The sequence below is a fragment of the Phyllostomus discolor genome, chromosome 8 (assembly GCF_004126475.2).
Source record: "Phyllostomus discolor isolate MPI-MPIP mPhyDis1 chromosome 8, mPhyDis1.pri.v3, whole genome shotgun sequence".
Lineage (NCBI taxonomy): Eukaryota > Metazoa > Chordata > Mammalia > Chiroptera > Phyllostomidae > Phyllostomus > Phyllostomus discolor.
Window position 1 is genome coordinate 43,149,228 of NC_040910.2, and position 22,900 is coordinate 43,172,127.

Below are 22,900 nucleotides of genomic sequence, written 5' to 3' on the forward strand. Positions count from 1 at the left end.
CTGAAAGTTCCGGCTAAAGCAATACAATAAGATAAGACATTAGTACGAACAAGGGAACTAAGTAAGTGTCCATATATAAATGCATTGCTTTCATCTATACTTACCATTTCCTGGCACGGACTAGCCAGGAAACAGGATGAATAAAGAAGAAAAGAGACCTGGGACTGTAGATAAATAACAGACCTTGTAATAGAAACACACTGCTGACCTTGGCTGTCCTCTGGGTTAGGGCAGGAGCTATCCAAGATGAGTGAAGTATTGGTGAGCAGCTCTCCCACGGTCTGATCTCTGAGGTCTGATAAAGACTGTGGTCAAGCTATTGTACTTAGGTCTTGGTGCCCAGGTTAGGAGTAGGAATTGAGAGTGGGAGGAAGCCTCACCTTTTTGACTCCCAAACAGCCTGACACTCAGCCATGGTAACTTCCAGCCATCTGGGAGTCCAGCTTCTCATGCCCATCCTTGGAAGCTCCATCACCCAATGAGTTCTGGAAATAGCTGGTGCTCCCAGGAGTGGCAGAGATCAGGGCATAGATGCCTTGGTTTAAGTCCATATGTTTTCTTGTTCCACAAGCCCAAGCTCTTTCCCTTAAGCAGCCCTTCATGTGCAGGGTAGTTTTGCTCTAACTCTGCCCTTAACTGGTGTCCTCCTGTGGGAAAGAACCCCACCTGGGCCCTGAGGGCTCTTGCTCCTTTTCCCTCCCAGCATCTCACCTGCATGCCTCTCTGTGCTTTGGTTTCAGCGCTCAGCAGAGGAGTACTCAGCTAAACAAGAAGAGAGCCATTCCTAACCAGGTAGCCAGCCCTCGGGGCCACAGCTCCATACTTGGGGGGTGGGGGGGGAGGGCACTAAGGGACCACTGAGCCTTGAGATGGCACCTGGCGTGTGCATGCCCCACCAGATCTTCACCCCTCAGCCTCTCAAGTCCACTTAGGTTTTGATGCTTTGGGAAACTGGTCTGAGAACCAAAGCTCTGGCAGGCCAAGGGGGAAGTTTTGCAAGGCTTTGTCTGGTAAGGCCCTATCTGAACATCCAAGACCATGGTTAGAGCTTCACCCACTCAGGGAAGCCCAGTCATCAATGGTGTCTGCAGCCAAATTGGGTTTTTGGCCCCAAAGACTTGGAGCCTGTGGGAGGTGGCATTGTGACAAGCACTTCTGGAGAGGCCTATGGGGTAATTTGACCGCACACCTGGGGAAACCCTAAGCCACACACAGGGGTTTCTGCCTTGATGTTGTGCCCCAGCCAGAGGCCTGTGAAATAAGAACAGCTTTATATTTACCAGTATTAGGTACTTTTTCTTTCTTTTTTTTCTCCTTTTTTTTTAGAAATTCATCTTGGCAAAAATTTCTACCAATGTCCCCTGCTTCTCCACATCATGCAGCGGGGGGGTGGGGGCTCTGCTGTTTATCTTGCACGATTATAGAGCCCTCTGGAAAAGAAGGGTGTGATCACTGCATGATTTTTTTTTGTGCTTGTAGATAATATGTATGTTGTTGCTTTTTTGTTTTGGGAGATGATAATGAATTAAATATTAACATGAGTATAATTAATAGCATGTAATTTTTTTCTTTTGCTGTTTTTTTCTCTGCTCTTCTCTCCTCCCATTTTTGTGCCTTTCCTGCTTTTTCTCCATCCCCTCATGTCCCTTATGTCTCTTTTCCTCCACCTGCTCTTCTTTGATTTACCCACAATCCTAACTTTGCATTTTCAAAGGGGGAGATCTTGGTAAGTACCCACTTAGCGTGGTAGCAAACATTAGAGAATGTAGAAGTGGTGGAGATCCCCCATCCCTTAACATTCCCTTCCTCTCTAAAAAAAAAAAAAACTAAACTAAAAGTCAAGCTAACCTAACCCCCCACCCCCACCCCAACCTGTGCCCAATGTCACGTCGTCCTGGGCATTAGCTGATTCACGCAGACACTAACCCGACCACCCTGGTGGGAGGCCCACCCCTCCAGCCCATTCCTGACATGTTGACTTGGTTTCCTGTAGGTCAGGGATGGCAAATAATTGGCTAATACCCCCTCCCCTCCCTCCTCACATCCCTCTCAGGGAAAATTTTGCTCAAGCTCTGCTGGAACTTCTACTGCTGCCACTTTGTCTCCAGTGCAAACAGCCCCATGCAGAAAATTTACCCCTCCTGAGCTCATGCCAGACATTACTAATTGATCTAGCACTCTTTCCCTTGTGCTTCTCCCCTGTCATGTGCCCATGGCAGACACTGCTAACCAATCCTGGCATTCTCTCCTAAGCATGCCACCACTTCCCATGCTATGGCAGATGTGACTAACTGCCCAGGGAAATTTTTTCCCACACAATAGCTTTGTATGTGACATACTTCCATGGCAGACATGACTAATTGATGAGGCAACTTTCTATTGGATGCGGCCACTATCCTGCCTCTATGGTAGATACATGATGGATTGATTAGGCTGTTCTGTTCTACTTGCCCCCTTTGCCTATGGCAGACATCACTTGTTGACCCCAGCATTTTTCCCACTGAACCTAGAATTCTTATCATAGGACTTCAGGCAGCTCCTACTCGTTGATGGGAGTGGCCCCCACATGAGTGGTATTTGCCATCCCTGTTGTGGGTTATACTTCCTCTCCTTGTGTGGCCCAGCCCAGCGGGGAAGCAGGTGCTGTTCACGTCTGAGAGTTGAGCTGTTTTCAGTGTGTCTGCCTCCAGGCAGCTGGCTTCAGCCCTAGCCCTCCACCCTGGCGAGCATAGCCTGGGCCTCCAGCCCGAACAGCTTCCTCCTCTGGGATAGTCTGCCACCACCAGCCACTGAGGCACTGGGTCCCACTGCTGCCCTCTGGCAGGCATCTCCTGGAGACCCTAGGATCTTGCCATTTGTGCCCAGGGCCTAGAATTCTCTTAGAAGACACAGAAAGAAGAATGAATTGTCCTTGGTCCTTACCCCCGATTCCACTTTCCCTCATGTCACTTCCAACATTCTTTGAACTTGAATGATTTCCTGCCTCTAAACAGCCCAGGGGGCCTGGGTCTCCCAGCCATGGTTGCCTTATCTGTCTTGGTGACTAGGGCTGGGACCCTCATCTGGGAGGAGGCTGGCCTATCCTGCTGGTAGACCCCAGCTCTATTGCTTCTTGCCCGCTGCCCATGCTGTCCCTGGGGCCTGTTCTCCCACCCCAGCTTGCCTGTTGCTGCGCCCCATTGAACGTGGGAGCCCTGCCTGCCTCTTCAGTCTCCCCTGCCCACCGCATTCCTGTCCCGCCTCGTTCTGAGCCGTCACTTTGGGCACAAATCTGCCTTTTGGATGAGTAGGCCCAAGTACTCCTGTTTCTCTAGACTCAGCACCTGTCTTTGCCACCCACAGCTTGCACCTCCCCAGGCTGAGGTTCTGTCTCTGACCCCAGCTGAGCTCCCATAAAGGCAGCTCTCTGGGTAGCTCAAAGACAGCTCTCAGGGGCTTCTCCGGGTCTGACTAGCAACCTTCTGCCCCTGAGACTCAGGTGTGTCATTCCTGCCATGGCCCTGCCTCATGTACACATACCTTGCAGCACAGCCAGGGCCCTACCTGCCAGCTCAGACTGCTACTGACTGAGGGTGGAGTCAGATAAGCCAGACCACCAGGGAGGGGGTACATGGGGCACAGCTGCCCTTTGGATCCAGACTGGGCCTGAGAGTGTGCAGGTCTGCCCATGGGAGGATTTCTCTGGTGAGCACCAACAGCCTGTCTTTCCACTGCCCTGATCTTCCCTCCCCTGGCTGTCAATCAATGACTGACCTGAAGGTTAGAGAGAAATATCCACTCTGTGGGCCTGGCCAGGACAGGCCCTACTTACCCCTGGGGGAGTGAAGGAACTGGTATAAGCAGAGCCCTGGAGCTCTGGGGCTGGATGAGGTGCAGGGGCTTCTCCCCAGGTCCTAGGCAGGAGTGCCCCAAGCTTGAGTATGGAGACCATCCCTGCCCCCAGCATGACCAGCCTTCCTGCTTTATTTGGGACTGAGTCTATCTCCATGACTTGAGACTTTTAGTGCTAAACTGGGGCTCCTGGAAAAAATGGGGTGAGTTGGTCACCCTGCTGCTAGGGAAGATACCATGACCTTGATGGGGCTAATAGCCTCTGCCCTCTTGCCCACCAGACAACCTATGGCTGAGCAGGTACCAGATGTCACTGCTCCCTATTGGCAGAAAGACTCCAAAATGCTGTCTCATCCCAGGGAGGGAGAAGCCTATGCCCTCCACTTAACAAGGGCTTCCATGTGGCGTCTCATGCTGTCTCCAGCCTGGGCAGAGGCTTCTGCATGGTGCAGTGGTCTCTGGGTGCTCTGTGGCCACCTCAGTCTTTATGCTCTGAGGCCAAGAGCCTAAGTCTGGCCCCAGGAGAGGAGAGGGCTGGGGGCTGGTCACTCTGTTAAGATTGTGCAGGCCTGGGGATAGCTCAGAGTGGGCAGGATTTGACCCCTTCTGGTAGCTACCCACTAGGAAGGCATAGGGGTCCCAGAAGCATCCCCTAAGCCCCATCTAGAGTGCTCCTGCTCCACCCCAATCTGGGCTTCCCAACACCAGCTTTTCCTAGCTGTTTGTGGCCACTTGCAACCCACCCTCTGCAGGTAGGCCTTGGTGGGGCTGATAGTCTGTTGCTGCCTTGGCCCCAGGCAGCACTGCCTGTGCCTGCACATGCTGCCCGCTGCCCCAAGGGCCCCAGTCCAGAGTGATGGGGGCTCTGGCCCACACATGCCTCTATGGCCCAGGAGGCTGCCTATGTTTAGCTGTCAGGTGAGTTCCCCACACAGGCCTGGGTTCTGCCTCTCACTCATGTGGTACTGCCTGATGACCCCCAGCGATGGGGTCTCTCAGCCTGATGTGTCAGGCAGAGAAAACTGGGATACTGGGGCTTGAGTCCAGCATGGAGAATATTCCCTGCAGGTCCCCTGGGCTCAGACCTTCACCCCCAGGTCTCTGGATGGAGGCATCCCTTCATCTTCATACTATGAAAAGAACTCGTGGGGAAGGGAGCCCCCAGGCAGGGGCCGTCAAAGCAGGTACTTGTGCCCCCTAAGCATCTGCCCCAGCAAGCTGGGGAGATGAGCCAGCAGAGGAGAGAACAGAGTGAAGGCTGCAAGCCGAGCCTCTGCCAGTGGCTCCTGAAAGAGGAAAGAGAAAGAGCTACTTCAGTGTGTAGATGACTCCTCCAGCCTTCCACTGATAGCTACCTTCCAGAGAGCACGAGGGGAAGGGCCCAGTGGCACCTTCCTATCCTAATTACAATACTTCCAGTGTCACATTCCATGTGACATGTCCCCACACACAAGCCTGGGATTCCTTCCCTGGGGCCCTTTCATCAGGCATACCTTTTGCTATCTGTGCTAACTCAACCTAACCCCAGGGGCCACATTCCCTGTCACCTCATCCCGGGCGTGTGAGTGAGTCAGCGACTGTCCACCCAAGTGCCCCACACTGGTATCCAGTGGGAAGTGATTGTGGCAAAACGAACTTGGGTTGGCTGTCTTTGGGCTGGAGGTGTCTGCCTTGGTCCCTGGCTTCCTACCTTGCTGGGGCTCGGGCCTGACTGAAGTGCTGGGGGTGGGCTGGGCTAGGTGGTGGGTCCTCCACTGAACCGTGTCCTTCTCCCCAGGTGATCCGCAGAGGGTGGCTAACCATCAACAACATCAGCCTGATGAAAGGCGGCTCCAAGGAGTACTGGTTTGTGCTGACGGCTGAGTCTCTCTCCTGGTACAAGGATGAGGAGGTAAGTGACTGCTAGGGATGGGGCCATAGGATGAGAGCAGTGGTTGCTCACTTGTCGCTCACTCACTTACTGTTCATTCAGTTATTTCCTCATTCCCTGACTTGCTTACTGGTTTATTCAGGGAAGGTTCTCTGAGCACCACTTCGCCTCAGAGCTCACCACTGGGATGGTAACAGCCAGGGTTGGAGGATGTGCCAGGCATCGCACATCCTGTTCCAGCCCCTCATGGCTCGCTGTGGGGTCTAGCCTAATGGAAGAAAGGGAGATGGGGGAGGGAGCCACCAGCAGGCCGGAAACTGACTCTAGCCTCCAAAGGCACAGCAAGGGGAGGTTCTGGTGCTCAGAGGGAACGCAGCGTGGGATCAAGGATGCAGGCTCACAGCCAGGCTGCTGAGGCTCCATGGTCTACAAACCACATGGGCTCAGCCAGGCTCTTAGCCTCTCTGGGCCTCCGTTTTCTCATCTGTGAAATGGAAAGAATAGCCTCTAACTACTGTGAGGTGCTTTGCTGTAGTGTCTCTTCAGAACATGACACGCATGCCTGTCCTGATCAGGACAGAGGGACAGCACCAGGAACAGTAGCCACAGGAAGCAGCACTGCATGCTGCTCCATGACCTGCGGGTGGGGTGTGAGCTGTGAGTGAGGGCACTCCTGTTGGGTCCCCCCTCTGCCTCTGCTCTGGCCCGCCCTCCCATCCTGACTGGCCCGTTTCTGTCTTAGTGGAACAGGTAACTGTGAAGGCATTCCTTAGGTTCCTATTGCTGCTGTCGTGGGTCGAGGTCGCCAATGAGGGGCACTGTGTTTCTGTCATTTTCCTTGGTTGCCTTCTGAGAGACCCACAGGCTCTTCCTGTTGGCCAGAGCAGTGTTAGATGCCTGTGACAGAGGCCCAAAACGAAGGCACTTGCAAAGACAGAAGTCCGTTTCTAGTACTCATCCTTGGTGAGCTTGGTGGCCCTGTGTTGCAAGGCTGCCTAAGACCTCGGCTTCTCTTTTTCTGTTGCCACCTTCGCACATGGCTCCCCTCATGGTCCAAGATGGCTGCTCCTGTGCCCATCAACACGTGGCCTCTAGCAGTCCCAAGAAGGGAAATAAGGGTGTCACGAGAACATGCATGCCTTGCTCTGTTCATGTGTCTCTGACCAGGACCCAGTCACACAGCCACTGTGTGTCCTTATCTGGGAGGACATAGCCAACAACCCAGCCCAGGTGCCTCGGAGAAGTTAAGCTTCTCTGGTTACCCCTGGAGCCTCCCCTCCTGGTGGTCCTTCCCTCAGGAGTTTGGGAGGACCCCCTTCAGAAGTGGCCCGCACCATAGGCCTCACTGGCAGCTGACTCTGGTCCAGGATGGGCAGGCCCAGGCCCCGTTGTATGTATTTCCAACCAGGTTCAGAGACAAGGCAGGTAGAGCTCTGCTGGGGCCCCTGGCAGGCTCTCTCATGTACGAAGCCCTCTGAGGTCACCTCTTTGTGGAGGATACCCTCCTCCTCAGGAAACCCTTGTACTTTGTCAATGAGAAAACAGGCTCCAAGTAGCGACTTGCCCCGTGTCACAGAGCAGAGAAGGGGCCCCATGGGTGGGTAAAGGGCACCAGCTCCGACCCAAGACACACCTCAGCCACAGCCTGGACCAGTGCCCCACAGCCCAGGCCAGGTGTGCGTTCCTCCAAGGGAGGGTGTTTGGGGGCAAAATCACCCCACTTCCACGAAGCCAGACACACACCCCTGAGTGTTCCAGGTAACTCAGGAGCTCTGAGACCCCCAAGGTGAGGGATGCTATCTAGATGGCTATTTTTAAACAAAGGTAGGGGGTTGTCCAGGACCCCACAGCTTTGTGGTTTGGATGTGGAGGGAGGGGGAGACCAGGCGTTCCTCAAGGAACCCTTGTGGCCACATCAGCTCCCTAAAATGGCCGGGTGAGGGGTGGGGTGACGTTTTCACATTTTTTCCCTCTCCGCCCCCACAGTCTGAAACCCAGCCTGCTCTGAGGTTTGTCAGCTGCCAGGCAAGCTCAGAGCTGGTCCCTATCTTTGGGGTTGGGGGTCCCCACGGCCTGGTGCCGACCTTGGGCAGTTGTGGAGGGGCTTTGGGGTCCCACCCTCAGCCTGCTTCACTGCTTGTCGCCATTGCAAGTCCAATTTTCTAAGCTTTTCTCCTTGAACTTCAGGAAAAGCCCTTCATTTACCTCTCACCTGGGGGTTGAAAGCAGGAGCCCCAGACTCTCCCTTGGGGCCCCAGAGGCAGGGAAGTGTTGGGAGGAGGATTGAATACCCGCCGGCCGTAATGAGAACCAGCAGGCCTGTGTGAAAGGAGCCTTGTGTGTGCCCCAGACACAAAGCAGGCTCAGCTCAGTAGGGCTGGGGGGCAAAATTCTGTGCCCCTGCCCAAGTTAGGATCCCAACTGCAACCCTCAGAGTCACACATGGCAGCCACCCCCGGGGCCAAGCCTCCTTAGAGAAGGCTCAGAGAGGGGCAAGATGTTTCTTTATTTTAATAAATAAACAAGAGGAGGTGGTTACAGCAAGAGGTAGGAATAGGGGGATGGTTCAGCCAAGGCCCTCAACCTCACAACTGGTGTTGGGGCTCCCTCTGCCTTTCCCTGGAGCCTTTTCCCCCACCCAGGCCCTTCTGGACTCCAGAACCTTCCATCCAGGTCTCCACCCCAGTGGGAAACAGGGTGGTGGACAGTTACACTCACCTCAGCTCTGCCTCTCTGTAGAATGGCAGCAAGTTTGGGGGGGGCCCTGTCCCGACGTGCTGCTGGCCCTAGCCCAGCCTAACCAATGTGCAGACTACTGTACACATTCAGAGCCCCCTGAACAGGTAGTCTGAACACTGGGTTGGCGGAGCTGGCTGTCCATCCTGTGGGCCCCCCAGGCAGCGGCAGGGCCACCATGCTTCAGCACCTCAGAGCAGGCGAGGAAGCCACTGCTCCACCCGTGACAACCCGCTCTAGCTTTTCTGACGTGGCAAGGCTGGGCTGGCTTGCATCTGGAGAAAGTTGTGGGTTTTCAGGAAATCCTAAGGCGGGGGGAGGTTGGGAAGGAGGGTTTGAGTCCGTGGCCTCTTCGTGCGGGAGACAGTTTCCTTGGGGGTCTGGGTGGGGGCGGGCGCACACACAGCTGTGTGCGCGCATGCGTGCGCTCACTGGCAGCATCAGGAAGGCAGCCGCTGTGCTCTGGGCGGAATCTTATTGTAAACAGTTCCAGATGTGGCGTCTCACTTGGAGTCCAAAAGGACTGTGACTCAGTTACTTGGCCTGGCTGGCTGACTAGAAGCTTCCTGCCTCATGACACAGCAGAGTGGGGGCAGTGAAGGCCTTTCCATAAACTTCCAGTCAGGAACTCTTGCCCTGGCCTCTTCCAAAGCTCCTAAAACTCCCTGGTACCACTGGTAACACTTTCTTCACCACCCTTCTTCCCTTAGGCTCCAAGTCTGGGGCCTGAATGGGAGGGTGGGACTCCCATCTTCTGGGGCACTGGGCCCCTCTCCCTGCCTCACTGATGCTCAATCTGGAGGCCTGGAGAGCCTCTGTCCTGCTTCCTCCCTGTCCAGAGCTTGGTAGGCTGATCCTGGGACCATGAGAAAGAGAGACAAAAGAAGCACTGCCTCTGGGGGTCAGCACTTTCACATGGAGAGTCAATGCTCACCTCAGACAAGGAGGGCAAACTCCTGTCTGCCTTTGACGGAGGCAGAGACTTCGGCAGAGTGGAAGTGGCTTGCCCAAGGGCACATGGTTAGGGAGGGCAAGCTCTGCTTCCAGTGCCAAAGGACAGCCCATGCACATACCAAGCCTGACACAAACTCCTGCTGGTCTGTCTGTAGTCCTGAAACTCCAAGGCAGCACCCATTCACCAGGGAGCCCCATCCATCACTGTGGTTGCTCTTGAATTTGAAAGCAGCAGCCATGTTGGGCTTCTTTCTGGGGTTTTCTGGCACACAAGGACCTGAGAGGTGGAAAGAAGTCAACTGCTGGGTGAGGGGGCAGGTCTCCCAAGTCACCCAGGAAGTGAAAGGCTGGCAGAGCTGAGGAGAGAACCTAATTTGGGGTGCACGTCCCTCTCTGGCCCACTGCACCTACTGTGTGGCCCTGGCAGCCAGTTCCCCTCCCTGAGCAGATGCATCCCTGGTTGGGCTGGGGGAGGGGTCCGTGAGCGGGTGGAGGAGCAGTACTTCATGTCAGTTCTTGGTCCTTAAGCTGTTGTGGGTCACCTGGGTGTGGGAGCCAGGAACTCTAGTGCCATGCTCTGGTTTCCTGTTATGAAAACCCAGATAGCAAGTACCTGCTCACACCTGGCTACTGTGAGGACTAACAATGATGCACTGGCCCTATAGATGCTTAGCCGATGACTGGTGAGCATTGGGTTGCCAAGCCCATGCTCCTGGCCAAAGGACCCATTCCCCCTAGGCTGCTTCCCCAGCAGCTATCAGTAGGTACTTCCTAAAAGGAACTTCCTTTAGGAAGTGAGTGACATGTGTCCTCTGTGGCTTTGGGGCTTGGGCATCAGCACCTGGATCATCTGAAACCCCAGCCTTGCTCTTGATCCCCTGCCTGCCCCTCTCTGTGCCTCTGTCTCCCTCTGTAAATGGGAGCACAGTGGTAGCTCACTTTCAGGCTTGTTGTGAGGTGGTATCTGAGTTTACAATTCATTCCCTCAGCCCAGAGGACAGACGTGGTTGGAATTGGGGAGAGTCAGAGCTGGCCAGTTTTGAGTGTCCCCCGCGTCAGCAGTATCCAAAATGGACAGGAGTCCCTGCCCTCCAGGAACTGAGGAGTCAGTCTGGGTGACAGACTGCAACCTAGTTCAATAAGCAAGATAGAGTGTTGTGTTGTGTTGTGAGGGGAAGCACCAAGGGGAGAAGTGGGGCCGGGAGGGTAGTGGACTGGGGTCAGGGCAGGTGTTGCCAAGTGGGTCCCCTCTGCACAAAGACGTAGAGGATGCAAGGAGGGAGCCATGGAGGTATGGGGCATTCAAGCAGAGGTCCCAGATTGCAAAGGTCCTGGATAGGAGCTAGCCTAGGATGTTCAGGGAATGTTGAGGAGGCCGGCGTGGCTGGGGCCAGGGGGCAGCAGTGATGGATGAGCTCATCTGAGTGCATTGGCTAACACGGGACACAGCAGTTGTTGGCAATAGTCCTTGCAGCAGAGTCCAGCCCTGGGCAACCTCAGGCCTTCAGTTAAATAGCACAGGGTAACCCGTGCCCTTCTGCCCTCAGGAGAAAGAGAAGAAGTACATGCTGCCTTTGGACAACCTCAAAATCCGTGACGTGGAAAAGGGCTTCATGTCCAACAAGCATGTCTTCGCCATCTTCAACACGGAGCAGAGGTGAGCACCATGGGGTCGCAGGGTGGGGACCTGTGACTTCCTTGAGTCATTCAGCAGCATCCACTGAGCACTTGAGGTGTATTTATAGTCTCTGTACTAGGGCATCACATTCTAGAAAGGGAGTCAGATGAGAAACAAAAATGCCAGGGCACTTTCAGTGGGTGGTCGAGCAGGGACTGGGATGAAATGATGTTTAGCCCTGGAAAGGTCTAAACAGAGGGACAGGACCTGACTCAGGTGCTCGCAGGCGCCCTCTGGTGGAGGTGGGAGAAGCAGACATGGGATCCTGGCCGGGTAGCTCAGTTTGGTTAGAGAATCATCCAGATACACCAAGGTTGTGGGTTCAATCCCCTGTCAGAGCACATACAAGCTCAACCAGTGAACCCTTGGTGGTCTGGTTCAGTGGACTGAGCACCGGTCTGCAAACCAAAAGGTTGCCAGTTCGATTCCCGATCAGGGCACATGCCTAAGTTGCAGGCTAGGTCCCCACTTGGGGGTGTGCAAGAGGTAACCACGTATCGATGTATCTTTCCCTCTCTTTCTCCCTCCCTTCCCCTCTCTAAAAATAAAATAAAATCTTAAATAAGAACCAGTGAATACATCAGTAAGTGGAACAACAAACGTATAATTCCCTCCTTTCGTCTTCTCTCTCTCTCAAAACAATAAATAAAAATTTAAAGAAAGAAAAAGAGATAGACATGGGGGTAGTGGGAGCCTAGAAACCAAGTATCAAGAGACTGTGCTGATCCAAGTGGGAGATGGTGGGCCTGGATCTGGGTTCTGCTAAGGACATGAGGGGGCGGGGGCAGATTCCAATAGAGTTTACCAAGCTCCTGGTGGGTATGGGTGTGGAGAGAGAGAAAAGTATTGTGGCAACCCTGAGCTCCTGCAGGGAGGGAACTGCCATTGGCTGTGATGAGGAAGGTGGAGGTGGGACAGGCTAGGGGACAGTCAGGAGCTAGGTTTGAGCCATGCTGAGGGAGAGGCCTGAGGGATTGGGGAGGCAGCTGGGTCAGTACAGGCTTCAGGAAAGGGTGTGAACTGGTGAGTTGTGATTGCATGGCAGTGTTCATAGTCATGAGACAGAATGAGATCCCTTAGTGATTGTAGATGGAGACAGGACAAGGAGGCTCTTGGCAAATCTGTCTCCTGGGGTGTTTGTGGGAGACTTTATTTAGCACAAAAAAAGTCAGTCCCCCCAGACTCACACACACACCCTCTTCCAGGAACCAGAGACCACCTGAATCAACAGTTAGGTATCACGCAAGACCCAGTGGCTGTACATGAGCTGCTGGCAGGTGAACGACATCCTCCCAGCCAGCCCCAGGACCAACACCCCACTGCTCATCTGCCCCACCAGTTCCAGTTGAGCCCCCTGGAAAAGCTGTCTTGCTTTTTTCTGAGCTGCCCCAGAGACCTACTTTGGCTATCAGCTGGCTTCAAAAATCTCTAGAGCTCTTTTAGCCTCACCGTCTTCCCTCCTCTGCCCAGACAACCTGGGCCCTGCAGTGGGATGGACCTGTTGGGAAGCTTTTTCTGGCTGAGTGACACCGGGCACCTGGCCCAGTGTCAGCCCTCCTGTACAAGAGGTTGAAGATATAACCTGATAGATCGTTTATAAGTTCAGAAAACCCAAAATAACACAGTAGCAGAAGTGAGGTAGATGTTCTTGTTTTTTATATAAATCTAGTTAAGACTTGACCATCCAGGGCAGGTGGGACAGCTCCACGGGCACCAAGCCTTCCTATTCCTCAGCCTTCCTCCTCCTTGTCCAAGATGACTACCCAAACTGCAGCCATCCTGATGATGTTGCAGGCATCAGGGAAGGCGGGGTGGAGATGTAACAAAGGCATGCCTCTCCCTTCGAGACTCCTTCCAGAAGTCCCTCAGGACAGCCATTCACTGGTACCACTTGGCCAGAGCTCTGCCACCGGGCCATGCCTAACCTCAGACCCACATCTTACAAAGACTTTGCGGTAGCTTGGTTGTCTCAGCCGTGCCTGCCCTGTGAGACAGGATAGGGCGCAGATGTTGCCACCCTCCTGGGGCCTATGGTTGTGAGTGTCTGGGTCAAGTGTGAATCCTGGCCACTCAGACCCCAGAGCTTACTACACCTGAGCTGGGCCCACAGTCAAGGTCGAGCACATGCCTCTGTCTTCTGTCACAGGAACGTCTACAAGGACCTGCGGCAGATCGAGCTGGCCTGTGACTCTCAGGAAGACGTGGACAGCTGGAAGGCCTCGTTCCTCCGAGCTGGTGTCTACCCTGAGAAGGACCAGGTGAGCAGTTGCTGTGCCCTGCTCGGCCAGCACACCTTTGGCTGAGCCAACCCCATCCTGGGGGAGGAAGGGAGCTGGGGTCTCACAAGATGGGTCATTTTCAGGCTGTATTTGCCAGAACTCACTGAAGGCATGTAGCCCATATCCTCAAGCAAACAAAACAGAAAGGTGGGGGAGGATTTTGTCATCAGGGCCCAGAAGGTTCTCCAACTGAAGTCAAAGACAGGGATGAATAGGGACTGGGATCCCTTCTGCTTTGTTCTCTCTTCTCCTTCCCTCCTTGAGTGAACATGGCTGCCCTCAGTCCCCAAATGAACACATTTCAGCCCTCAAGAGGATCTAGCCCACTTTGGGCTCTGGTCACCCCAGGTCCAGGCAGCTCAGGCCAGGGGCAGGCAGGGACACATGGTGCCTACACAGCCATCAGGAGCCAGACCTGGAGGGTTAGTTGTGGGTGGGACAGGGCAAGCAATTTCCAGGGAAGGGGGCTCCCCACGCTCTCCTTAGGCTGCAGTCACCCCTCACCCTCTCTGGTACCTTGTAGGCAGAAAACGAGGATGGAATTCAGGAGAACACCTTCTCCATGGACCCACAGCTGGAGCGCCAGGTGGAGACCATTCGAAACCTGGTGGACTCTTACGTGGCTATCATCAACAAATCCATCCGTGACCTCATGCCAAAGACCATCATGCACCTCATGATCAACAACGTAAGTGTCTGGCCCCTAGGGCCTCCAGTCACAGGCAGGGGCCAGGGGATTAGAGTTAGTCACCACTGTTTAAACATCAAAATCAGGATTCCTGGCCTCTTCCAGGAAATTGGAAGTACAGGCCACACAGGGTTCACACTCCCATTTATCAGGTAATTCAAGCTACTGTGACGCATGTGAGCTTCCTCTGAATTAATTTGTTTAGTCTTACAATAACCCTAGGAGAGGGATTGCTATCATTCCCATTTTATGGACAGGAAAATGGAGGCCCAGAGAGTTCAGGAGACCTGCCCCAACACTCAAAAGAATGGGAGGTGGGATTCAAAGCCACGCTAAGTCTGTCCCTGGCTGTAGCCTGGTGTTGGCAGCCTTGGCCTCCTCATGGCCTGCAGCCCAGCCCACCTTTACATTAAGCAGGAACTGCTTGCCCTGGGGCTTGCAAGCCTCTCATTCAGGTTTCCCTTTTGCAAAATGCAGCTGTACTAATTGCCTCCCATTTTAGGCCTTCTGCTTGGCAGTAGGTGCTCACAAAGTTGTGCAGACTGGGTTTGATTTGTGTTGTGACTATAAAAGCTGCAACTATAACAGGGCCTAAAGCAAAAAGCTCAAGCCCCTTCCCTTTTGTTCCAGTTTTCACAGTCTCCTACTCAGTGGGGATCAGTGTTCAGTATTGTGGGTGCCCTGGGATATTTTTCACAGATAGATGAAACTTAACGATATAAGTGGTTCTGCAGCCTGAAATTTAAAATGCGTATGTGCTTTGACCCTGCAGTTCTACTTAAGGGATTTCCCACACAGAGACATTTGTCCACGTGCCAATTGAGCATATGCGTGATTATTCTTTTCAGCATTGTTTTGTGGTGGCCAAAGGTTTGAAATCTCTATCCTTTTAATAGAATCCACTTAATAAATATCAATTGTATCACAAAAAAGCATGAGAAATATCTCTAGGTTTATAATAACTTTCATCATTAAATGGAAATGTACAGAGTATAACAATATACAGGAAGACTCCATTTGTGTTTAAAAGGAGAGGAAATACATACACATTGTATACGCATCGATATCTCTGGAAGTTTGTACAAGAATCTGGTTCTTGTTGCTTCCCAGGAAATCAGGGGGGCTAAGGAGGCCGGTGTGGACAAAGGAGTTTTTGCTGTACCTTTTTGTACCTTCATGTTTTATCTTTCCTTTTACCACTTTTTCAAAATATAAATGTTTGAATGGCTGATGCAGTCACATTTAGAAACTATAGAGTGTGGTCATCTTCGCAGATATTGAAAGTTTGAGAAAATTTCCAGTATAGACAATTTGTAGGCAGAGTCTTCTGTTGTATGAGGTGTCATATACCCACCGAATAGACATGTTTCAGTCTCAGGCCACTCTTGACCTTAATGAGCATGCTTTGGAAGCATCCCCTCTAAAAGCAAGAACAAGTTGGCCATTTCCATTTTTATTTAACTTCCTTGTAGAGTTACTAGCCAGTGCAGTCTAAGAAAAATAATTTAGAGGTGTGAACATTGAAAAAGAATAAGAAAAATTACTCATATTTGTTGAAGCTCATGTACACATAATGTTACCTAGAAATCCCAAGAAAAGTCACTGAAAAACTCCAATATCCTATAGAAGGATCCAGGAACAAAGTATAAAATTAATGAACAGAAACTAGTGCAGTAAATCCTCAGTTAACTTTGTGGATAGGTTCTACAATTTTAAGTGAAATGACTTAAAACAAAACCAATTTTTCCATGTGCTAATTACATACACCTGAAACTAGTATAACTAATATATTATTGTATACCAACCATACTCAAATTGTAAAAACACCATAGGCTGATTGGTATATATAAATAAGGGTTAGGTTCCTAGGAAATTGCATCAATGATATAATCAAATGACATTGAACATTATTGGAGGACCTGCTATAGTTTTCAAGCAAAAGCCAGTTTGAAGATAAAGGGATAGCAGAAAAGACAGTAATAAAAGAGATATGCTTCTAGGAATACCTTTAATAAGAATCTCCTGAAATGCGTTGGAAGAATGCTTGAAAGCATCCCTGAGGAACTCGGAAGCCAGCTAGGTAGAAAGCTCACCTGTGTTTTAAACATCTTACATGTTCTACAATGAAGACAAAGTAAGACCTACCTAGTGGTGGATGCTTTTCCAGCCAGTCAGAATAGTCAGCTGAGTACATGGTTGGTGTGGTGGGAAGCCCTGACCTTTCCAACCCTTGCCCCCAGACAAAGGCCTTCATCCACCATGAGCTGCTGGCCTACTTATACTCATCAGCAGACCAGACCAGCCTCATGGAGGAGTCAGCTGACCAGGCCCAGAGGAGGGATGACATGCTTCGTATGTACCACGCACTCAAGGAGGCGCTCAACATAATCGGGGACATCAGCACCAGCACTGTGTCTACGCCCGTGCCCCCACCTGTTGATGACACCTGGCTCCAGAGCACCAACAGCCACAGGTCTGTGAGGCTTGGTCACCCATGTGCTGTAGAGGCTGCTGCCTGGGGGTTCCTAGCTCTTCTCCTAACCCACGGGTGGGCAGGGTAAAGGGGCCCAACCCAGATGTCACAGCACCCAGGGCTAGTGACAGTGGGAGCTGCTAGCCCATCTCAGCCTGAAGGGGCCGGGAGAGAAAAGGGTTAAAGACCAGCCTGCCTCCTGGTGCCATTCAAGAGGCCTAGGTAACACCAGCCATGGGGGTCAGCCTCCTGGGGCACAGAGCATGGCCAAGAATGGTGAGTGGGAGAGGATCTGGAGGGACAAACAGGACATAACTAGCACATCTCTCTGCTCTCCAAGTTTCCCCGAGCTGTTGGATGGAAATGAGACCCTGGTGTGGGTAATTCATAGTAGCTGGCAGGGAAACCTCACCAGTGCAAGGGTGGGCAGATGGTGGGAGGAGAGAGCAGGATAGGTCGGGGAAATCTCATAGGAGGTATCAGCCCCACAGTTACTTAGGGAGAGGAAACAGCATCCAGCCTGGGGAGCAGCAGGCCCAGGGGTATCCCATGGGGCACCTGGGGCAGGGGCTTGTGGTCTCTGGAGGCATGTGGACTTGATTTGTAGGGCAGAGCTGGGCTCTGGTAGGATTTTCAGTTATGGAGGGTGGATTGGAGGAAACACAGAAGTGGGGAGGCCCAGGTAGGGTTGGTGAGAGAGAAATGTCTCTGAAAGTGAGGTCAGAGGAAGCAGGAGCCCTTGGGCAAGGACACTTTTTTGGGTGGGAGGATGGCCATCCCTAGCAGGTCTGTCTGGGGGGTGGGCAGAGGAGCCCAGCGCACCTGCACTGCCCCTTGCCCAGGTCCAGGCACTCACCCACATCTCCCTGGGTGGTAGTTGGTGCCAGCCTGGTGCTCCTGACCACGGTTTCCAGCTTACACCTTCTTTCTTCCACAGCCCCACTCCGCAGCGCCGACCTTTATCCAGCGTGCACCCCCCAAGCCGGCCCCCAGCAGTGAGGGGTTCCACCCCAGGGCCTCCCCTGATACCTGTGCCAGTGGGGGCAGCAACCTCCTTCTCAGCACCTCCCATCCCATCCCGGCCCGGACCCCAGAGTGTGTTTGCCAATAACGACCCCTTCTCGGCCCCACCCCAGATCCCATCTCGGCCTGCTCGGATTCCACCCGGCATCCCCCCCGGAGTGCCCAGGTAAGGCTGGCCCCTCATTGCCTAGTCACTGGCATCTAGTCATTGCCTAGTCATTGGCATCTAGTCATTGGCCTGCACCCTGCAGGGAATAGAGGAGTTGCCAGCATCTTCATTTGACTGGTGGGGAAACTGAGGCCAAGAGAAGCCAAATCGACTGCCCCAAGTCATGGAGTGGTAGAGCCAGGTGACTCCCAAGGCTCTAAGTTTGTCCACACAGCTTGGAACCCTCACGTGGGGGCTTGGCCTTTGCTTCCTTACTGAGGACACACATCAGTCATGGCATAACCTTGCCCTCCTCTCCCCATCTTGCAGGCCAAACTCTCTTCTCCCCACTTGTCCCGTGGGGAACCTGAGGTTCAGGGCTGCTGGGGGACTTGTCCAGGGTCATAGAGCAACCGAATGACTGCAGGGATACCAGTGCCTAGGCTTGGCAAACTCCTTCCTGGCATCTTTCAGAGCATCTAGCAAAGGGTTGCTACCTAGGAAGGGGTGGTGGGGCCTGGGTTGTCACTGTTGCCTTGCTTGCAGCCTCACTGCCATCTCCCCCTCCCTGTCTGTCTTTATTCTCTTTGCAGCAGAAGACCCCCGGCTGCGCCCAGCCGGCCCACCATTATCCGCCCAGCCGAGCCGTCCCTGCTCGACTAGGCTGCGGGGGCATTTTCTTGGGGGTTTCTTGTGCACCCTTGGTGCAGGAGCTTCAGTGGTCTGGGCCCCTCTGCCGCCCCTGGCCCTCTCATCCCTGCGCCAGGACCAGGCTCCCCGACTCTTTCCTAACCCTGGCCCAGTCAGGGGCTGGCCTGGCCCCCATCCCCAGCTGGATATAGCACTGAATGAAGCGGCCCTGGAGCCCTCATGTGGGAGGACCTTGGGTGTTGCACTTTGGGGGATGAGGCGTTGGGTAGCAGAGGAGGGAACTGGATCCTGAGCACCATCTGTGGTGAGGTATCCCAGCTAGTTTGGGGTAGACTCACCCAGGGACTTCTTTGGCCTAGAAAGCCTAAGCAGACCAGGCCTTCTGGAAACTGGGCACCAAGGACACCTGTACCCCTAGTCCTTGCTGGGGTGCAAGTGATATATCCACTTCTCAGCAGCAGGAGCTCCTGGTGGCAAGCCAGGAGTGGGTCCAGTGCTGCCCGCCCCGCCCAAGTTGTACATACTCCTTTCTTGGCCGTACTAACCACACGGCCCAGCCTTGGCTGCCAGAGGTGCCTTTGCCAGGTCCAGAACCCTCAGCTCTGCTGGCCTCGCTCTTTTTTCCCTCAGCCCTCTTCTCTGCTGGGTCCCCAGCGTGGCCAGGCTCGGGGCTGAATGGGTAAGGAGACTGTGGGGGCCCCTTGGCTCCTACCCAGGCCTCCCACATGGGGTGGGCCCAGGTGGCCGCTCTCCGAGCAGACCTCACTCACTGCTCGCTCAGTTTGACCACTGTAAGTGCCTGCATTCTGTATCCTATTAATAAACTAAAATAAAGGGAAGACGCTTCTGGTGGCTGCTGTGTGGGCCTTTTGTGTTGGCGTCAGGCTGAGGACATGGGCTGCTTGCTTCCCCCCAGATGCCTCTAAGTAGGACCCCACCCTTCCCACCATGGGCTCCCCCACACCTCACTCATGAGGGCTCTGCTCTTGTGGGAAGGGTTCATTTCTTCCAGAAGAATCCATGCTCTACAAGGGAAAGCTTTTACTTATCTCAGAAGTGGAGGCAATATCCCCCACCACCCCACCTCAATACACCACACAGAGGCCTGGGGCGGGCATCAGAATCACTGAGGGGAGAGGGAGTCCTAGCCCTCCACCCCATACTGTGCGGTGGTCAGCCTCTGTCCCCACCTTAAAGCCCTGAGCACTTTCCGCAAGTCCCCTCTTCCCCCTCTCAGGGCCCAGGCCTTCTGGCCCAGCCAGGGACACAGTTCAACTTTGCTTTCTGATTTTTCTCTTATGCCCAGGCGACCACCTCCGTCGGCTCCCGCCAGACCCTTCTTCTGAGCTTCGTGGGGGATCCCTCCCGCCTGCCTGGCTGCCCTCTTGGGGGCAAGTCTGATCTGGCTCGTGTCCCTGAGCCCCAATCACCAGGCTCTGTGATTTTCTGACCATAATTTATTGGCTCCGGTCCCCAGGCCAGACTGCCCTTTGTTCTGTGAGGCTCCTGTGCAAGCTTTGGCCAGGCCTCCCCTCGAAAATGCCTTGGGCCCCTGCAGGGGGAGAGGAGGGGCAGGTGGTCTCACAGGCTCCGCTCCTGGAATTCTGTTACTGGACCTCACACCTAGCCCCTGCTGGGCCAAGGGGCCAGTTCCTTCCTGTTAATAAAGTGACTGTCCTGGCAAGAACGCTGCAGCTGAGTTTCCTTCCCAACCCCTGGCATGAGCAACACCCTCAGCAGCAGCAACAGGGCCCAGGTGGAGTGACAAGGAGGGGAGGGGAGGCATGGGGTCCCGTGAGCAGCAAGCCTCCTTCTACCCCCACCTGGCTCACAGGGCCAGTGGGGAAGGGAAAGGGACGCTTGCTTCCTGGGCCCCATCCAGCACCAGGCAATTGTGATGCAGCCGGAAGGCTCAGGCTAAGGCACATTTACAATAGGGGACAGAGGTGGGGCCAGGGATCCCAGGGTTGCATCCGAATGCTGCAGTACCCTCCCCACCTCGTGCACAATTTCTAGGCCACTGAGCCACCCTGCTGGATGGCCCAGACCTACAAGCCAGCCAGTGTTCTGGCCTGAGAGGGAAGACACACAGGGGCCACATCCCATGCCCAGAATGTACAGCCTCCTCTCCCACAGGAACTAAGTTGCTGAAGGGATCCCCGCCAAGTCTTACACACATGCACCCTGCTGTCACTCCTTTTCCCTGTTCTTCCTTCCCGGGCAGGGGCTACGTAGGCACAGGGCGCTTATCCTGAAAGAAGCGCTTCAATGTGCAGACCTGCAGCACAGCCACTAGCAGCAGCACAGCCACGTTGACAGCTGACCAGAAGTTGACCCGTTCCAGGTTGCCCTCCTGCAGGTTGCGGTCACGTGCTTCAAAGGCTCGCAGCAGTGTCAGCATCTGGATGCTGCGCTCCAGACGGGTCCTCATGGTCTCAATAGACTCCTGTGGAACAAGGGAGGAGCAGAGTCAGGCCTCCGTCCTTTGGGAAGCAGAGACCAATCAAATGAGGAAATGGGATAAGAGTTCATGTTGCAGCGGAGAGAGAACTGAGAGCAGACTCTGCTCAGGCTGCCTTGCTGAGTCCAAATCCTCATTCTGCCACTCACTGGCTGTGAAAACATGAGCAAATTAATTAACTTCTCTGGGCCTCAATTCCTTCCTCAGAGTTGCTGTGAGAACTGAGTGCTTAAATAAGTTTGAAGAATGTATTTGCTAGTGGATAACAACACAGTTAATGAAGCCAGACTGCCTGGGTTCAAATATTGGCTCTACCAGTTGCTAGCTGTGTGGCCATATGACAACTACTTAGCCATCCTGTGCCTCAGTAAAATAGGAGATGATTTGAGCACACTACTTTGTAGGATGGTTATAGAGATTTAATGAGTTACATAAACCCTTAAAATCAGGGTTTACACCTAGAAATGTACTATTATTTTTAACTGTGAGCAGCTACTAATAAGTTGGAGGCACCACTGCTAGGAGAGGCTAGGTCAGGCCAAGGAGGACTCTAGCCAAGGCTGGAGGGCAGGGTCCCACTGTAGCCCAATACCAGAGATCTGGAAGGAGTAGCTCTATCTCAGCTTGGGCGTACCTTGATGTCCTCCATCTTGACATCCAGCATCTCCTCAGGCTCCACGACCTCTGCCCAGCCTTCGACCTCCTCATCATCCTGCAGGCTGTCAAAGATGAGTTCGAAGAACACCAACTTCTCGGAGATTGTGCTGAAGGAGTTGTCAAAGCACAGCTTGTAGTCCCCAGCCTCCGTGGGTTCTACCCTGGGCAGATAGGCAGACACACAGACATGACCTTGAATGGCCTCCAGCCGGACTTTGCGAACAGGGTGGTAACCGGAGGCTGCTGGGGAGGGGCAGGGCTGTAATCGAACCCTAGCAGGCAGCAGGACTGAACTCACGTGTGCACCCCATCTGCCTTGCGGGACTCACTGACCAGCAGCACGCCCTGAGGGCTCTCCAGCGTGAAATCCACATCTAGCCCAGCACCTCCGATCACCTGGGGGGCAGGTAAGAGCAGATGAAGGGTTAGGGGGTAGGCCAAGAGCGCCTACCAGAGAAAGCCAGGGCTGGACTACCGCGCAGACCCATACAGATCACTAGGGACCTACTTGAGCATTGACACCCACACCTGCAACCGGGTCCTTTTCCCACCGGTTCTTCGGCCGCGATCATTGCCTTGGCTGCGCCCTCATTACCTGCTACCTTTGGGATCAACTCTTTGGTAACGCCCCCTCGGAAGTCCTTGATCGGCTTTTACCTGGCCACGCCCCTGACTTGCCAAGCCCCAAATGAGGCAACCGGTTCAGCCTTTAGCCCAAGACCCCCCCCCCCCAAATTCTCCAGTTGATCACACCCTCTCTCGCAGCGCACCCTGGTCACGCCCACCAGCCCAATCCGACACGCCTTGGCCACGCCCACGGGAGAATCAAGCCCTATAAAGGTCTATATTTCCCAATGGCCCGCCTCCAGGCTGTCTCTAGCCCCGCCTTCGTCCATTATCCCTGCCCCTTCCGGTCCCAAGCGCTGTGCCCGCCCCCTCCGTCTGACTCAGATTTCTCCCCCACGCTCTTTCTCACAGGCTGTCCCTTCTCTCTTTAAAGCAAGCCTTGCTGTAGCTGCGTGGCCACGCCCCCTCCTCTTGGCTCCCCTCGCTCCCCAGCCGGGCACCCTCGGTACCTGGTACTCGGTCTCGAGGCTTGCGTTGGCAGGAGCAGACTGGTAGAAACATTGCTTCCTCCCCGCAGGCAGCAGGAATGTGAACTCGCCGTCCTGGATTGGTGGGGGTCCTGCCCCTCCCACCCCCACTGACGGCAATAGTAGCCACAGAGCCAAGGTTAGGGCCGCGGCGGCCGCCATCATCTAGATCATACTCCGATCTGCTAACGGGTCGCGGCACCTTTAAGAGCTAGCCCGGCCCCCTCTGCTATTTGGCGGAGCTCATTGGCAGCCGCTTCTGCCTGTTCTCTTAAGCTAGCGGAGTCAGAAGTGAAGGACCCGTTATGGATGTAGCTGCCCAAATTAATGCCTGATGTTCCCCAAAACATTCAACCT

At 53.9% G+C, this 22,900-nt stretch overlaps 2 protein-coding genes across 11 annotated transcripts in view; one reads left to right on the forward strand and one right to left on the reverse strand.

Moving 5' to 3' along the window:
- DNM2 (dynamin 2) overlaps nucleotides 1–20,018 on the forward strand; it is an 86,240-nt gene extending 66,222 nt beyond the window's left edge. For 3 of the 10 annotated variants that reach the window (XM_028520154.2, XM_028520155.2, XM_036032341.1), the window contains exons 13-21: nucleotides 741–792; nucleotides 1,715–1,726; nucleotides 5,609–5,722; nucleotides 10,939–11,048; nucleotides 13,216–13,327; nucleotides 13,872–14,036; nucleotides 16,277–16,509; nucleotides 17,447–17,698; nucleotides 18,274–19,179. In XM_028520154.2, coding sequence (XP_028375955.1) covers nucleotides 741–792; nucleotides 1,715–1,726; nucleotides 5,609–5,722; nucleotides 10,939–11,048; nucleotides 13,216–13,327; nucleotides 13,872–14,036; nucleotides 16,277–16,509; nucleotides 17,447–17,698; nucleotides 18,274–18,343 — 1,120 coding nt within the window. In that variant the 3' untranslated portion in view covers nucleotides 18,344–19,179. Of the gene's footprint in view, nucleotides 1–740; nucleotides 793–1,714; nucleotides 1,727–5,608; nucleotides 5,723–10,938; nucleotides 11,049–13,215; nucleotides 13,328–13,871; nucleotides 14,037–16,276; nucleotides 16,510–17,446; nucleotides 17,723–17,754; nucleotides 18,254–18,273; nucleotides 19,180–19,637 lie in introns of those variants that run through there. The other 7 variants (XM_028520158.2, XM_036032339.1, XM_028520156.2 and 4 more) reach the window with 4 other exon arrangements.
- TMED1 (transmembrane p24 trafficking protein 1) lies at nucleotides 18,965–22,816 on the reverse strand. Its single transcript, XM_028520161.2, has 4 exons — nucleotides 22,526–22,816; nucleotides 21,748–21,845; nucleotides 21,427–21,610; nucleotides 18,965–20,777 (listed from the first exon to the last, which is right to left on the reverse strand). Exons 1-4 carry the CDS (start codon nucleotides 22,706–22,708, stop codon nucleotides 20,559–20,561), a joined length of 684 nt encoding a protein of 227 aa, XP_028375962.1. The 5' UTR covers nucleotides 22,709–22,816; the 3' UTR covers nucleotides 18,965–20,558.
- Between the last annotated feature and the right edge of the window lie 84 nt (nucleotides 22,817–22,900).